This window comes from Pimephales promelas, chromosome 22, assembly GCF_988280905.1.
Source record: "Pimephales promelas chromosome 22, fPimPro1.hap1.1, whole genome shotgun sequence".
Taxonomy (NCBI): domain Eukaryota; kingdom Metazoa; phylum Chordata; class Actinopteri; order Cypriniformes; family Leuciscidae; genus Pimephales; species Pimephales promelas.
The window spans coordinates 14,559,386-14,575,363 of NC_142790.1; the positions used below are offsets into that span (position 1 = coordinate 14,559,386).

At 39.4% G+C, this 15,978-nt stretch overlaps 1 protein-coding gene across 1 annotated transcript in view; it reads left to right on the plus strand.

Annotated features, from left to right (window-relative positions):
• Positions 1-15,978, plus strand: part of vps41 (VPS41 subunit of HOPS complex) — a 35,660-nt gene that overhangs the window by 5,424 nt on the left and 14,258 nt on the right. Inside the window, exons 4-8 of the mRNA XM_039666659.2 lie at positions 5,183-5,260; positions 5,368-5,442; positions 10,151-10,213; positions 10,675-10,740; positions 15,848-15,967. Of these exons, the coding sequence (XP_039522593.2) occupies positions 5,183-5,260; positions 5,368-5,442; positions 10,151-10,213; positions 10,675-10,740; positions 15,848-15,967 (402 nt within the window). The remainder of the gene's footprint in view (positions 1-5,182; positions 5,261-5,367; positions 5,443-10,150; positions 10,214-10,674; positions 10,741-15,847; positions 15,968-15,978) is intronic.

Consider the following 15,978-nt stretch of genomic DNA (forward strand, 5'->3'; position numbering starts at 1 on the left):
GTCATAACTTATTGGTCTTCTAATTTAAAAAAATATATATATTTATTTGTTTGTTTATTTATTTTTTATTACCGGCCTCTTGTATAATACTGAATATAGCATTTTTGACTGTGACGTTCCATAATTTAATCACCAAGAGTTGCTTGCGCACACATGCTCACGGGTCACCACCCTTTCGCTAATTTTCCTGTTTATTTCCTCTGCTTTTAGATTTCTTTTTTTTTTTTTTTGCCTGTCTTCTTTCAGTTTTTTCCCTGGGTTTGATATTTTTGTTGGTGGAACATTCTACGTGGGTTTGGTTAATCGTCATGGCAGCCGGCTCACTCATGCACAGACGCTGTGGAGGAATAGTCATACCTAGTTATGTCTCCTCACCTGATGTTTTATTAACCGCTATTGATTTTAAATCCCCCCCTCTTTTTTTTTCCTGCTTTTCCCTTGGGACTTCCTCCTCCTTTTCCTCCTCTTCCATCTCTCCCCCCCAAAAAAGGCAAGCTTGCAAGAAGAGGAGACGTTGAAAAGCTGAATTTCAAATGAGAGTCCCCCCTTTTCTTTCACATCTCTATCGTTCTCTTCTTCCGTCTCTTCCCTTGTAGTCTTTTATGCATGCGCTCCAATGTGCATTCCGGCACCTAGACACACAAGAGCACCACCTGCCTAATGTTGCCTCATATTTTAAGTGCCAGGATTCCGAATTTCATTTCAGCAATTCCATTTTGATAAATCCCTTTAAGAGCTACTGAGGCTGGTGAGGCCACCCCTTTTATTTATTTATTTTTGTCTGATTTTATTTGGGGAGATTGCGGGGGGTTTTGTTGGACATGCTCGGCTGTGCCTGTAAATATAAGCATTTCATTATAGACTGCAGTGAAGCATGGGGCGGCTCGGTGTGCTGCGACAGGGAAAGGTCTGTGCATGTGTAAGCAGGTGTGTGTGAATGTGTTTGGACACAGGGTAACCTCAGTTTCAGAGATGGACTCGTTCTGTGTGTGTTTTATAGTGTGGCTGGATGCTTTTGTAAAGTTCGGTCCACTTTTTAGCTGGCAGAGCAATAGACCTAAATCTGCATGGATGTCAAACTAATTTTAGATTGCTGGTCGGACTGGACTGAACATCACCTTATGTGGCCTGATTTCATTTTATTCGTTTAACCTTAGTGACACTATGCAGAGCACATGCACAATACATTCTCTTCTGCTGCTCTAATAACCAGTATTTCTGGAACAAAAGGGGAACATTGAATTGACCAATTTCAGTCACAAGGGGCATTTCGATTATTTAGAACCTACTTCTGCTAATTTCATTTCGCTCCTGTAGTCCGTCTGAGATAGCAGCCTATCTTTCAGTTTTCCACCGGTCTGAAAACAGCCGGCCAATCAACGAACAGAGGGCGGGCTGAGAGCCGTGACGTAGGTGCTAAGCGCCGAGTTTTACATTGCAGGTTAGAGAAATCGAAAACCGAAACGACCGCAGAAATGGGAAACGAGACTCGGGATGCAATTCGCTCTGTTATGGAGAACATTCCAGAACATTCCAAAGTCGTTTACAGCCATGTTCACTCCGGTATTTTGCTCACATCATCAAGTGTTTACAGCCAGGACCGGCGCGTGCATTTCTGCCGCTCTAGGCGAAGAACAATTTTTGCCGCCCCTCTATTTGCAACGTATACCAGCAACAACAAACAAAGACCAACATGACATATAACGCGAAAAAACTAGTCTAAAGTCAGTGGCGCTTTGCACGTTGTTAATAATGCTATTTTAAGGACGCATGCTTGGCCATTATGTAGCTTGTGCACAACGCGCATACACTTTGATTCTCTCATCAACACAGATACAGCCATTTTTATTTTTGCAAATCATACATTGTAACAATGAAACATATTAACACTTCAAGCTTACACATTTAGGCCGTGTGTCCACCAAAGCGTTTTTCCACGCGCCTGGCGTATGTTTTCAATTTGGTTTCAATGGGAGCGCCACTTTTTTTAAACGCCATGCGTGTACCGAGCCGCTGAGCGTTTTTTTTCATGTTGAAGCGCCGAGCGTCCAGCGTTTTTTACTGGTCGCTGGCAGTTGAAAAACGTTCAACTTTGGATATAACGCAGCGCTCATCACTGTCACTTTTTACCCTGCCGTCCAATCAGAGTGGAGGAGGGGCGGGACTACTACCACACCGACCAACAGTCACAACATTCAACTGCTGCGGATATTCTGTATCATAGCAACGAAACGTCTCAACGGAAAAAACGCTGCGCTGACAAAATGCTCTCAAGCGCCCAAAGCACGGCGTCTTCAGCAGAGCGTCTAGCTGAAAACGCTTTGGTGGACACACGGCCTTAGACTACCCAAATTTTTCAGGCTAATTGTAGTAATGACGGATCAGACCTGTTTGGCCTATTTGGCCCATACAACGTCACTTCTCTCTCTTTTACGGCCATGACAAGAACGTTGGTCTCCTTGGCTGTGAACGCTCCTGACGTGCTCTTATCATATTATTATTATCATAATAATAACAACAATCCACCATATTTCGTTGCGACACCATGCTGCAGTAGTCCCAGATAGGGGATTCATGAACGATCTGTTCATTGCGTATGTCACGTTAGACTCGGAAGGTAAAGAGATTTTTTTATGTTCCCTGTAAATAATTTTTTACTGTATTATAATTTCTTAATTCAGAATATGATCAACATTGCGTAGGTGGATGTGATCGGGGAATTTGGCTGTTAAAATTATAACATTTAAAGCCACTTAAATAAACAAAATGACTCGAATGACTCAGAGAGTCAGTAAAATGAACTTCCTATTACCCAGTCATGACTCGTGAGAGCTGAGCAGGGCGTGCCGACGTTGCGGGGCGGTCGCAGCTCAGTAAATCATATAAATAACCTAGTTTGTGAATTGTTCAGTCCCGTTTGGCACACATTTTGCAGCCCTCACAAAAGCACCGCTCCCTGTATACAGTGGAAGTTCGATCATAGATTTGAGTTTGATGCATGATGTCTGGCTGTGTCGGGGCATAACATACGTCACAAATAAACTTATCTGATTGGCTTACGGGTAACCAATGATTTTAAACTTCAGTCAAGCGCCCCCTTGCGAGAGAGAAAACACTTCTCTATTATGCCATTCCAGACTCTGTCTACGAAACAAAGTGAAGTAGCAGAGTCTGGCATTACCAGGCTACATTTAGATAGGAATTATATGAAATTGGTAATTAGGACATATAACACAATCACATATTCAAACAATAACAAGAAAACACAAACTCACTGGTCTTGGTTGGAAACATTTAACTATAATAAGGTAAAAGAAAGGGAATTAGCAAAAAGTTGGCCTAAAAAAACAAACAAACACTCCTTTTAATTGCATCCCCAGGCCTGATTTTAGTCAAAATTAGAGGAATCAATATTAAAGCGTGACATCCAATAATCAGTGAAGATTTTGAAACACATACGTTTAAATATTTAATATTAATATTGATTCTAGTATTTTTTTACTTCTACTTGTCCTAGTGAAATTTAGCTGTCGGACAGTTGTTTCATCCACTAATCCATATTCAGCTGAAAAAGTATTCAAGTCAGCGGGAAGTAAAAATTGATCCTATTTAATTTGTTACCACACAATAAACAATTCATCCATTTGTCTTTGTAATCTTTAATCAAAATCTGAAAATGTACTTCCCCTTTGGGATGGCCTTTCCGTCACTGATGATGTCAGTTTGACGGCTTGGGTTGAACACTGTTGGTCTGCTGCTGCGAGCGCTGATAAACAAGCCACACCCTCTATTCTTCCTCATTCAATTTTCTGTTTCACTCAGAAAATATATCACAATATTAAAGTAAAGTCAGTCACAACTACTGGTTCACGCAAACTTTAAACTGCCGAATGCCCTGTCAGCATGCATTATAAAAAAATAATGTTCTGCTGCTTGAATATGTGAGGAAACACTGGGTGTTTGTTTGATACTTCTGTACTAAAGAGTGACTCTGCATGAAACTGTATCTTATTACTTAATAGACGTTCCTGGTCTCACTTCAAATGATTCATTAATGTGTTATTCACAAAAAAATTAAGTGTTTATTTGTAATATTTAGTGAAGGCCTAATACTCTAACTTGATCTGACTCTTAAAGGGATACTCCACTTTTTTTGGAAATAGGCTCATTTTATCACTCCCCCAGAGTTAAACAGTTGGGTTTTACCGTTTTCGAATCCATTTAGCTGATTTTTTTTTTTTTTTTGATATTTAGAAGAATATCAGTAACCAGACAGTTTCTGCTCTCATTGACTTTCATAGTATATTTTTTTCTTACTATAGAAGTCAATGAGACCAGAAACTGTCTGGTTACTGATATTCTTCTAAATATCAGAAAATCAGCTGAATGGATTTGAAAATGGTAAAACTCAACTGTTTAACTCTGGGGGAGTGGTAAAATGAGCCTATTTCCAAAAAAAAGTCGAGTATCCCTTTAAAATGACTTTTCTTTTCTGCTGACATCACATAAAGCTCTTTATAAGCCCCGCCCCTCAAACGACCTGTCACTCTGCACTATCATATTAATGTCTGATTGCTCAAATTAAAGTTTGTATATCTAGCTTCAGTTAGAATTGCAATTGTCTTCAGTGAATTAATGGAAATGCATGCAAAATTTAGAATTTGGAGTAAGTAGCTTTCAACAAACTTGGTGTGTGAGTATTCATAATTATACCATAATTTTATAATTTTCTCCCAGACTGTCCAAACTGTAAATGCTGAATTGGTTTGTGGTGATACTGGCAATTCACAAGAGAAAATAGGAAAAGTTTTCATGAAATGTAATTGCATTAGTCTGACAGGCAGAGTGTTGGTGTAGAGGGCAGAGATGTGTGACCTGTGGTGCATATATTATGTTGAAGCGTTTTGATATGTCGAGGGAAAAGACGCTATTTCACACTGGGCCGCTCTGATAAATAGGCTTTCCTGTCCTCCAGCAATTTCACACTTTTTGCCCCCGAAGGGTCCAGCTGAAACCACACACACTCTCTCACATGCACGCACAAACACTGAGGCCTCGCAGCCATGCCTGGTAAAGCTCATTTTTAATACCTCCTCCACAGCTTTTAACTCTGTATAAGTGCAGAATGTCCCATGGTTTTCACTTGTGTGTCTGGCATGTTTGTGTCCTCTGTTGCCTTCAGTTCCTGGCTCTTGGGACACACTTTGGGAAGGTTTACCTTCTGGATATCCAAGGAAATGTTACACAGAAGTTTGAAATTGTAAGTCTGAAATTATCTTGTGTGATTGATTGTTATAGATGCCATGTTATGTCTTGATTACGTGAAGTGACTGTTTCTCCCTCCTTTGTACTCTTTTATCCTTATAGAGTCCAGTGAAAATAAACCAGATTAGTTTGGATGAGAGCGGTGATCATGTTGGCGTCTGCTCTGAGGATGGAAAGGTGATAATTTCCTTTATTCACTACAGCTCCCATTTCTCTTTATCTTCCTTTATTAGTCCTTTATGATCAATCAATCATAGCCCAATCTAATCCAAACCCTAACCCTCAGTCTATTCATAAAAAAATGAGAGCCCCAGTGACTTATCAGTCAGTACTTCCAGGCTTAGTTCCTGAACCCTTCTCCTAAAATCAAAGGGCAATGATTGGTTGATCAGAACGTTGCTTCAGGACAAAAAAATTTGATCCAGAAACAAGTTCTGCTTCTGTAAATCATATTACACATTATTTGTCACAACTAGGCTACCTAGTTAGGTTTTGTTAGATTGCTTGTCATAAAAAAAAGAAGAAGAAGAAGCCAGAACAGATTGGTCTGAAATCATAATCACGGAAATTTGGCAATGAATTGGTTGAAACATTTTTGTATATGTTATATTATGGTAGCAGAAAGTTATTGATGATGAATACGAATAATAATGAACACGCATATATCCAGACAGTCCATCACCATACCATACACTATTGTAGGCAAGGCAAGTTTTATTTATTCATATTTTTAATTTAATTATTTATTTTTCATGCACAATGGTAATTAAAACTGCTTTACACAAAGATGATTAGTCATAAAAATAAAGAAAAAAAATAATTAATTATAAAACAAGTAATAAATAAAAATGGAAGAATTGAATAAATTAATTAAAATGAAATAAAGTTTTAAATTAAAAGGAAAAATAAATAAGAGACATGCAGTACATAAAATGACTACTGAACTATTGGCATTTTAAAAAGACTGTTCAGAAGTCTGTAAAATTGATCAGTTCATTTAATTGAAAAATAAAATTAAGAAACCCATTGCCTTAAACTTATTGAGTAAATAAACTTCATGCTTAATCAAAAAAAAAAAGTAATTGTCATGTTCACATAAACTTTTTTTTTTCAATTAAAGGGGCTATGTGTAGCTTTTTACTTAAAAAAAAATCTTTTAGATAGTCTTCATTTGTACATTTATGAGCCAACCATAATGAAATAGAAAGAATGACACTTTGACTGTCTACCACAGTTGCCTCGATCAGCCTGTAGGTGGCTGTGTGTGGAGGAGTCGGGTCCGAGTTGGTGGGCTTACATCCATACGGCAGCCATTAGTAAGCAGCGGCAATCGTTAGTAGTAGTGTTTCAAATGGACTCTACGGACGGAAAGAAGTGACCAGCCTCCAGCACAACAAGCCTTATCTAGTGCGGCCAACGAGCGTATGCACCGTGATCGAGCATGAGACTGGCTGCAGTTTATGCAATGGCCACTGGTGTCAGCATGGGCGTAGAAGCCATTATACGTCCCACATTTCAAAATCTAAGTTTTGTCCCCCCCACTATTTCCCAATGTAGGATTTTGTTTTGCATTGCCTACCTATCTCTACCAATTTTGGAGTCACCCAATTAATCCATTCTGAAACTTTTAAATACATAATTAAATTCTTAAAAACGGCCGGTATTCTTCAGCTGCTTATGTCGTTAGTCGACCATGATCGCGGCATCGCGCACCGCTCGCGCATGCGCATCTAGGTGACATGGATAAATGTACGCATCAATATGTTCCTGGGAGATCTGTAGTTGCACGGGATGTGGAAGCGCGCAAAAGTTACAGAAATGTACAAAAGTGCCCTGGCCTTGAATAACAAGGTAAGGAAAATAAGACTAAACCAAAATTAAAAAAAACAAGGCTTGGTTGGTATCTTTCTCAGGAGATGTTTTGAGCATTTTACTTCAGACACCGGATTATAAGCAAACTGCCAAGAGAACTGCTAGCTGGCTACTCAAAATAAACTAGCAATCTATTCAGTCAGAATATTTGTGTTTGATCTGTGTGAAAAACTTGAAATATAATTTCTAGACCTACTTTTAGCTACCAAGCAACCTTTCCACAAGGGATAGAATGATTTTATTTTTTAGTATTTTATAGTTAATGGAAATCAAATCAACCATTTATTTGAGTTAATCAGTACATGGCTGATTAACAGTAATGTAAATGCTAAATACCGTAATACATGTTGATACAACAATGCAAAGTATATGCTCTCAACCTTGCAGTTATTTCACACATCAGGTAAGCCTCAATTTCTCCATTTCTTTGCACAAAACTCTCCAGAAAGTGTCATTTAATGGTTTATTTTTTTCAAAAAACTTTCACGGGGTTTCCCCAGACCCCCCTAGCATTTAATGTCCCCCCCAGGTTCAGAATTGCTCCTACGCCCCTGGGTGTCAGTAACGGTTAGAAATTTCAGAACTTCCGCAATGCTCCTTTAAAGGACAAGTTCGGTATTTTACAATTAAAGCTCTGTTTTAAGATCGTTTCTGATGAAATAGAATGGTTAAGATTGTTTTTTAGACAGATGCTGCTGTCCCGAGAATTTTCAGTTTCTGTGGTTGCACCCCCCCACCTTCACAATGGTAGCAAAAAATCGCTGCAAAAGACGCTTTCCAACAGGTTTTATTGTAGTTTTTGTACAACTTCATTGACTTGTATTGTATGTTCTGTGATGTATAGTATTACTCCGCCGCCGGAAATGGGGTTGTTTGTATTCTTTCTGTAGTCTTATGCAGTCGCAGTATCGTAGGCTACACTATACAAGTGGTTTGCTTGCAATTGGCAAAGGTGCATTATCGCCACCAACTGGGCTGGAGTGTCTATTATTCAAGCTCTCAACGGAAGAATGTACGGTTGTGAGGTGTTCGGAAAAATAGGCCTACAGTTTTACAACGATTGGTAAAACACCTTTTGGAAAGCCTCTTTTGCAGCAATTTTTGTATGAGCATATCAGTGAACACCCCAGACCACTCAGTGAGTTTCACGTCTTTGTAAACTAAAGTTTTATGCGTTTTATGAAGGATTGTTCCTGTGCATCTATTTGAAGGTGGGGGGGGGGGGGGGTGCAACCACAGAAACTGAAAATTCTCGGGACAGCAGCATCTGTCTAAAAAACAATCTTAACCATTCTATCTCATCAGAAAAAAACAGGGCTTTAATTGTAAAATACAGAACTTGTCTTTTAATCATTACATTTATTTTAATTAATTTTAAGGCAACCGCATTTTTTTTTAAGTCAACTGAACATTTTTTACATTGTAGAATGAGTTTGTACACTTTCAGCAAAGTATGCAAAATTGCAGTCGAATCATGCATGCACTAATTCTTGTGTTTATGCCATTACATGATTTGCAGGTTTCTTTAGTGAATTGGGTGCTAAATGGATCTCGCTATCAGCACTGCTCGATTCATTCTCAGTGAATTTCCCCATGCGAATCTAGGAACTTGTTTACTTGAGTTTTCATATCTTTCTCTGTTTGCAAGAGATGATGCAGTGCCTGTCTTCCTACTCAATACCAGCTCCGTCAACTCTGACACCTGCAGAAACAGCGTGTGTGCATTTGGTCCATCTTAAAATGTGTGGTTAAAAAAAAAAAAAAAAACACCTCTCCTCCACGATCCTTCCGTGATTTCTATTGCTCCTCTCCATCTATCTGCTCATTGATCATGAGCTGGCTGTTATCAGTCCACGGAGGCTAATCATCAGCACCTTGTGTGGCTTTCTCAGGCTGATCTGTGGTGTGATAGACCACGTTTATCCCTGTTCCTATGGCAAAGTGAGATCTTGTCGCACATACACCAATTAAAATCGATATGGAGGCCATTGTTCGCTCCTCTGCACTGTTGAGCCTGGCTTACCGACTGCTTTTGCTACCGTCGGTACACAAAATATGATACCTTTTTTAAAAGAGGATGAGTCTTTTTTTTTCATTATTCGTTTCCCGATCCCCAAGAAATATAAACTACGCTTTGAAAATAATGATTTTGAGACTTGAATTGTTCATACGTTTTGGGAAACTTATGAACAATTCAAATTCAGTAGTTTCCGAAGTAAAATAGGATGCAACTGACGTTTCATGAACAAACTTGTGATAAAGATGGTGTATTAGCTTTAAAATATAGTTGATCATTTGCTCCCAAACTGTAAAACTAGAAATTGAAATTTAATTTTTAATCTTCAGTTTTCTTAATGGCATAAATGTTGAAGTGGTTGGTGGTGATGTTTGCAGTTCACAAGATAAAATGGTGACTGTTTTTGTACATTAAACTTTGATTAAAATCGAAATTGAGGCCATTGTTGTCTTCTCTCCACTGTTACCGACTGCTTTGATACCATTTTTATGCAAAATATGACAAATTTCTTTAGAGAAAGAATAGGGTTTTTCCAAAACTGAGATTAGCTAAATACCAGAAAAGGAAACATATGAAAAGTTCAAAGTTAGTAGTTTCGTTTCAAACCATCATCTTAAATGTGAGAGGATACTTTACTTTTCAATAGTGATTTTTTTTTTTTGAGAGAGAGAGAGAGAAAGGGAGAGCTCACAATCATTTTTCACCGCTCTTGTTTCAGACAGGTGTAGGTGAAATGTTGTGTTAAGGCTTGTTTGTAGCCGTCGGGGACTGCAGCACAGCTAGCGATTAAGTCGGTAGCATAAAAGCGTGCGAGGGCAGAAAGAGTTGACCTTTCCACTAATTGGGAGTCTGGCAGACGGTTAACTAGCCCGCTGGATGGTTTGATGCTTTGCCCAAGTCAACCGTTAGCTCAGAACTCATCTCGGGACCACGGTGGTTTTACCTCAAAAAGACATCTCTGTCTCTCTTTCTCAATTTCTCTCTCGTCTTTTTCAGGTACAAGTGTTCGGCCTGTACACCAGGGAGGGCTTCCACGAAAACTTTGACTGTCCGATCAAGGTAACTTATTGCTGTTAATGCGAGTCGTCGATCCCCCGGCAATGTTTTTGCTGCCTGATGGGAAATAGCCCTTTGATTTCGATTTCCTGTCACAGCAAGCATTGATAATTCTCGAAAACAATGTAATTTCACCCTGCTACTCGTCTTAATTGATTTCTCCAGGGTATTTCATATCATGCATGAGCCGCCTGTTTGTTGAGCATGAGTGATGTCACCTATGGCACACATAAAGAGAGCCTTTGCTGTCATTTTTTAATATCGATACTTTTTGTGTATTGGACTGTGAGGATCGATCCTTTAACTTTTCCTGGGCTAAAAATGACTTTATTGAGCATGTTTTCTGACTGGATGCAGTCTAACCCCCTCTGAGGCACTATATGGCTTTGGAAATACTGGAGTGGACATTGATATTAACTCAGGTATTGCTGTAAACTAAACTGAAATGCCTTTTTCAATTCTAGGTTATGGCGCTACACCCTCAATTCATCAAGTCCAACAATAAGCAGTTTGTGACTGGAGGAAATAAGGTGAGTCCAGTTTCAGAATCACGTGTGTTGGAGGCACATCTTTGAATCTGGTCTAAGCTATGCCTGGATACCATTCCCCTCACTGTACTCACACAAGTAGCTCCTCCCTCTCTACTACACATTTATTTAGCAAATCTCACAGTTGTTATAAAATATCTTTATAGATCTCAACTTTTAGAGGACTCCAATCACTCAGAAGCTGCTCAAAGTTTTAAACCATGCACATGCTCCAGAATCTTGAGCCCTCTTGCTCGTGGGACATTTTGGTCTGGGTCAGGTCCCAATCCCACATTTTTGTACATTTTACATGTTTATGCAGGGTGGTGATGGCCAACGCATTCTCATCCTAGGGCGTCATATAGTGACACTTTTGAAATTTCATCTACGCACATGGCACCCTTTAGCGTCTGCTTTGTTCGGTTATGGTAGGTTTAGTTCTGGGGTTAGTTTAGGGTTACACCACTAGGAGGCGCCTTCTGGCCCATATATATCTGCGTCTCATATTGACGCTAATGCTACGTTCACACCGGACGCGAATAGCACGTCAAATTCGCATCTACCGCATCTAGTTTGACGCTTGACCACTTTGTGTTAATTTGCGCGTCAAGAGCGAAACTGACGCAGGTAAAATAAAAAGTTTGAAGCGAAATTTACTCGCGCGTCAAAACCGAAACCCGTTGACGGCCATCTTTGTTTATGTTGATCGAGCATTCATCGAGAGATTCACCGCACTGTATTTGCTCTGGAGAGCTAGAACAACGGCATGGGGATCATCGTCGCCGTATTTGTGTCCACCGGACCCTTTGGAGGCGAACCGTTTGGCTAGTTTCACCATTTGCTCGCTCCATGAGCTGCGCCTGGATGATGGCCGCTGTCAGCGGTACTTCCGCCTGTCCCGCGCCCAGTTTGATGACCTGTTGTCCCGCATCGGAGCGAGGATCATCCTTGCTCTCATCCACCTAATCTAGCTGTCATTTATTTTTGTTTTGATGATAAATAGAGCCAGCTTCCAAAAGCTATTAACCTGTCCTGTGATTTTTTTTTTTCTCTCTCACGTCCAAACACGAACTTATGCACATAATGTTGATATTCGCGTCTTCCGCGCTGCGCTCCACACCTCATTTGCGCCGCAGGAATTTTTTAAGCGCGTAACGCGTCTTTCCATTGACTAAACATTGAAATCATTCGTGCCTGACGTGCTATTTGAGTCCAGTGTGAACGTAGCATAAAGGGTGCCATGTGCGTTGGATGTAGACGAAATGTCAAAAGCATCAGCATATGATGCCTTGGGATGAGAACGGGCTGTGGTGGCGCAGTGGATAAGACACATGCCTTTGGTGTGAGAGACCTGGGTTCGAATCCACTGTTAGACACCAATGTGTCCCTGAGCAAGACACTTAACCCCTAGTTGCTCCAGAGGCGTGCGACCTCTGACATATAATAAGCAATTGTAAGTACCTTTGGATAAAAGCGTCCGCTAAATGAATAAATGTAAATGTTATGCCTTTGGCAGACGCTATTATCCAAAGCGACTTACATTGCATTTCAAAGATCACATTCACACTTTTATCAATTCTTGCTTTCCCTGGGAAATGAAACCATGACCTTGGCGTTGCAAGCGCCTATTCTCTACTGTTTGGCTAAAGGAAAGCTGTAGTGGTTAGTGCAGTACTAAACACGTTTAGTGTTCTCCACTAAACTTTCTGACTCGCGCACATCATTGAGGGATTGAACCAGGATCACTATCGTTCAAAAGTTTGGGATCAATCATCAATGCTATTTTTTTTTTTATTTACATATAATACTTTTATTCAGAGAGGCACACTAAATTGTTTAAAAGTGAAAGTAAACTCTTTAAAATCACACCAAAAAAAAAAAAAAATCAAATAAATGCTGTTTTGAACTTTCTGTTCATCAAAAAGCACCACATTTCATAATAATAAGAAATGTTACCTGAGCACCAAATCAGCTCCAAAGACTGCAGTAATGATGCTAAAAATTCAGTTTAGCCTTTACAGGAATAAATTGCTTTTTAAAATTAAAATAGAATATAGTTATTTTAAATTGGGAATAATATTTTTACAATATTACTGTTTTTACTGTATTTTTGATCAAATAAACGCAGCCTTGCTGAGCTTTAGGCCGTGTGTCCACCAAAACGTTTTTTCACACGCCTGGCGTATGTTTTCAATTGATTTCAATGGGAGCGCCGCGTTTTTTAAACGCCATGAGCGTATTTAGGCGCTGAGCGTTTTTTTCACGCTGAAGCGCCGAACGCCCAGCGTTTTTACTGGTTGCTGGGAGTTGAAAAATGTTCAACTTTGGATAAAACGCAGCGCTCATCACTGTCACTTTTTACCCAGCCGTCCAATCACAGTGGAGGAGGGGCGGGACTAATACCACACCGACCAACTGTCACAACATTCAAACTGCAGCAGATATTCTGTATCATAGCAACGAAACGTCTCAACAGAAAAAACGCTGCGCTTCCAAAACGCTCTCAAGCGCCCAAAGCGCGGCGTCTTCAGCAGAGCGTCTGGCGTTTTCAGCTGGCTAAAAACCCTTTGGTGGACACACGGCCTTAGAGACTTCTTTCAAAAACATTAAAAAAAACTACTATCTCAATTTTTAGCGGGATTATAAATATTTAAGATTGGGTGCAGGCTTATTGCAAAAATAAGAAAAATCGTTTATTGAAAACGGCACATTATTTAACCACTGTTCTGAATTTTGAAAGGAAGTTTGAATGCCTTAAAAAATAAAAATAAAAACAAAAGCCACATTCATGCCTGAAGTCTAAACACACATTGTGTGGTCTCTATCATTTGATGCTCTTGAGGTTTCACCACAAGGGTTAAGCTAAATTATTAGAATGAAATCATTTTTCGTCACGTTGAGTGCCGTGTATAGTGGTTACTCAAACTGAAACTGTTCGGCATGAAACGCTCTTACCATCTTGGCCTTACATCGTGGTCAACATCAGGGAGAGAGAGACAGAGAGTGGTCCATTTTCTCCAAAGTGTTGTTCACTAGAGAGATGTTGTCTCTTCTTGCGCAATAAATAACTGTCATTACATAGAGTGCCATAGTGTTCGCAACATGTAGAACACTCTTTGGCTTATGGACTAAACAAATACACTCATTTTTCAAAGGACACAATGCTACCAAACCAAGATGCCATAGTCTGATACATTCCAGACGCCCATACATCTATAGAAATGAAAACAGGGTTTGGGTCTGTCATAAAAGCTCTTAGAAGAAGTTGATCTGTTTGCATGCAGTGATCAGACATCTTGTGGCTGGAAAAAAAAAACTTCAATTGTTGAGAAAGTGAATTTGAATAAATTCCTCTGGTTCTTTGTGAAGTGGACTGTTAGAGACGTACAAATCTCGGACCACTCAAATAGAGTCTTCTCGATTTCTGTAAATCATAGATTTTTATCCACCGTGCCATGGTTGATTCATATAAAATGGCTCCACACCGTCACTGCATTGTGCTTATCAGAAGCAATTAACGGCGTCCATTGTGCACCACGGTGGCCAAGCTCTGCATTTTCCTCCCACTTCTGCTTGTTTCCTTCTCTCTCCCTGGCTTAAGGTCTCCATAATGCAGCCCTGCCATGAAAATCAATACGGCTTCCACTGAAGACGCATCTTGTCAAAGGCAATTCAATTCCGTCTGCTCGGCTCTTGGAGTGTCATCTCCTATTGCTGCGCTGTGATCTGTTAACATGGCCAAAAGTGTAGAACTGAAGCGACATTGAACCGTCTTTGCTTTTCAGTCACTTTCTCCGCGGTCAGGTCAGGTTGGCCGCGTGTGATTGTGCGTGGCGTTTTTGACACTTTTCGATTCAAGGTTATCCACATTGTCGCTTTTTGCACGTGATTATTATCACACAATCCTTCAGAAAATGTCCTTCTTGCACCTATAATGTCAGAAAATCGCAGACGTATCAAAGGAAAGCGAATCGTTAAACACCTTTTAATAGAAATTCCATTGTTTGAGTCTGTTCATGAGATGTCAATACGCGGCATCTTTTATTGCTTTTGTTTCTGAGGTTTGATTGTGTCATACTGCGCCTTGCTTAAGTGACTTTATGAATATCACATTATCTAAAGGTTGAACCGAATGTTGCCTTTTCGTAAAACGGATTTTGATTGTGAAATGGATCTTGTATTATGATTTTTATTGAATCTACTGCCTGATATGACCTTAACAGCATGATAAGGCTAATAAATCTGCCTAATACACTGATCCAATCCGATACTTTAGAAAAATATAATAAAGCAAAGAAATTGTACTACACTGGAAAAATATTGTACCTGATATTGAAAAATGTTGCATAAAACTGCCTTTCGATTTTTGTTTTACCTTGTTAAACATAAAAGGATGGTGCATATTAGTACCTTAAATGTATACTACCGTTTTTTGGAAATTAAGAAATTAATTCTTTTATTCACCAAAGATGGATTAAATTAATCAAAAGTAACATTAGAGCTCAAATAAATGCTGTTCTTTTGAATTTTCTAATTATCAAATAAAAAGAAACCCGAAAATGACCACAAAATGATTAAGCAGCCCAATGTTTTTGAATATACCGGTAATAAGAAATGTTTCCTCAAATCAGCATGATTTCTGAATGATCATGTGACACTGAAGACTGGATGAATGACTGCTGAAATTTCAGCTTTTCATCTCAGGAATAAATTACAATTAACACTTATCAAAATAGAAAAGGGTTCTGTAATGATATTTACAATTTTACTGTTTTACTTTTTTTCTCTCAAATACTTTTGGAGCCTTGGTGAGCATAAGAGACTTCTTTCAAAAACATTAAAAATATGATATATTTTTATATTATAATATTACTGGCTTTTAAAAGGGTACAGTCCCAGTGACAGCTAATCTGCATTTATTTCCCAGAGAGTGTTGGATAAACGTGGTTTCTGATCAGAATTAAATGCCCTTGCAGTCACATCGACTTATTTGTGCTCTATGTTCTATTGCCCTCTGGTGTCTAGCGCAAGCAATACAGCAAATTTTGTTTCTTGTGGGTGAATCTCTGTGAGCAAATACTCACTAACGTTAATAAAATGCGTCCCACAGCTTTTGCTTTATGAGAGGAACTGGCTGAACCGTTGGAAGACCTCTGTTCTGCATGAAGGAGAGGGAAACATAACCAATGTGAAGTGGAGAGGCAACCTCATTGCCTGGGCAAACAATGTGGTACGATCAGA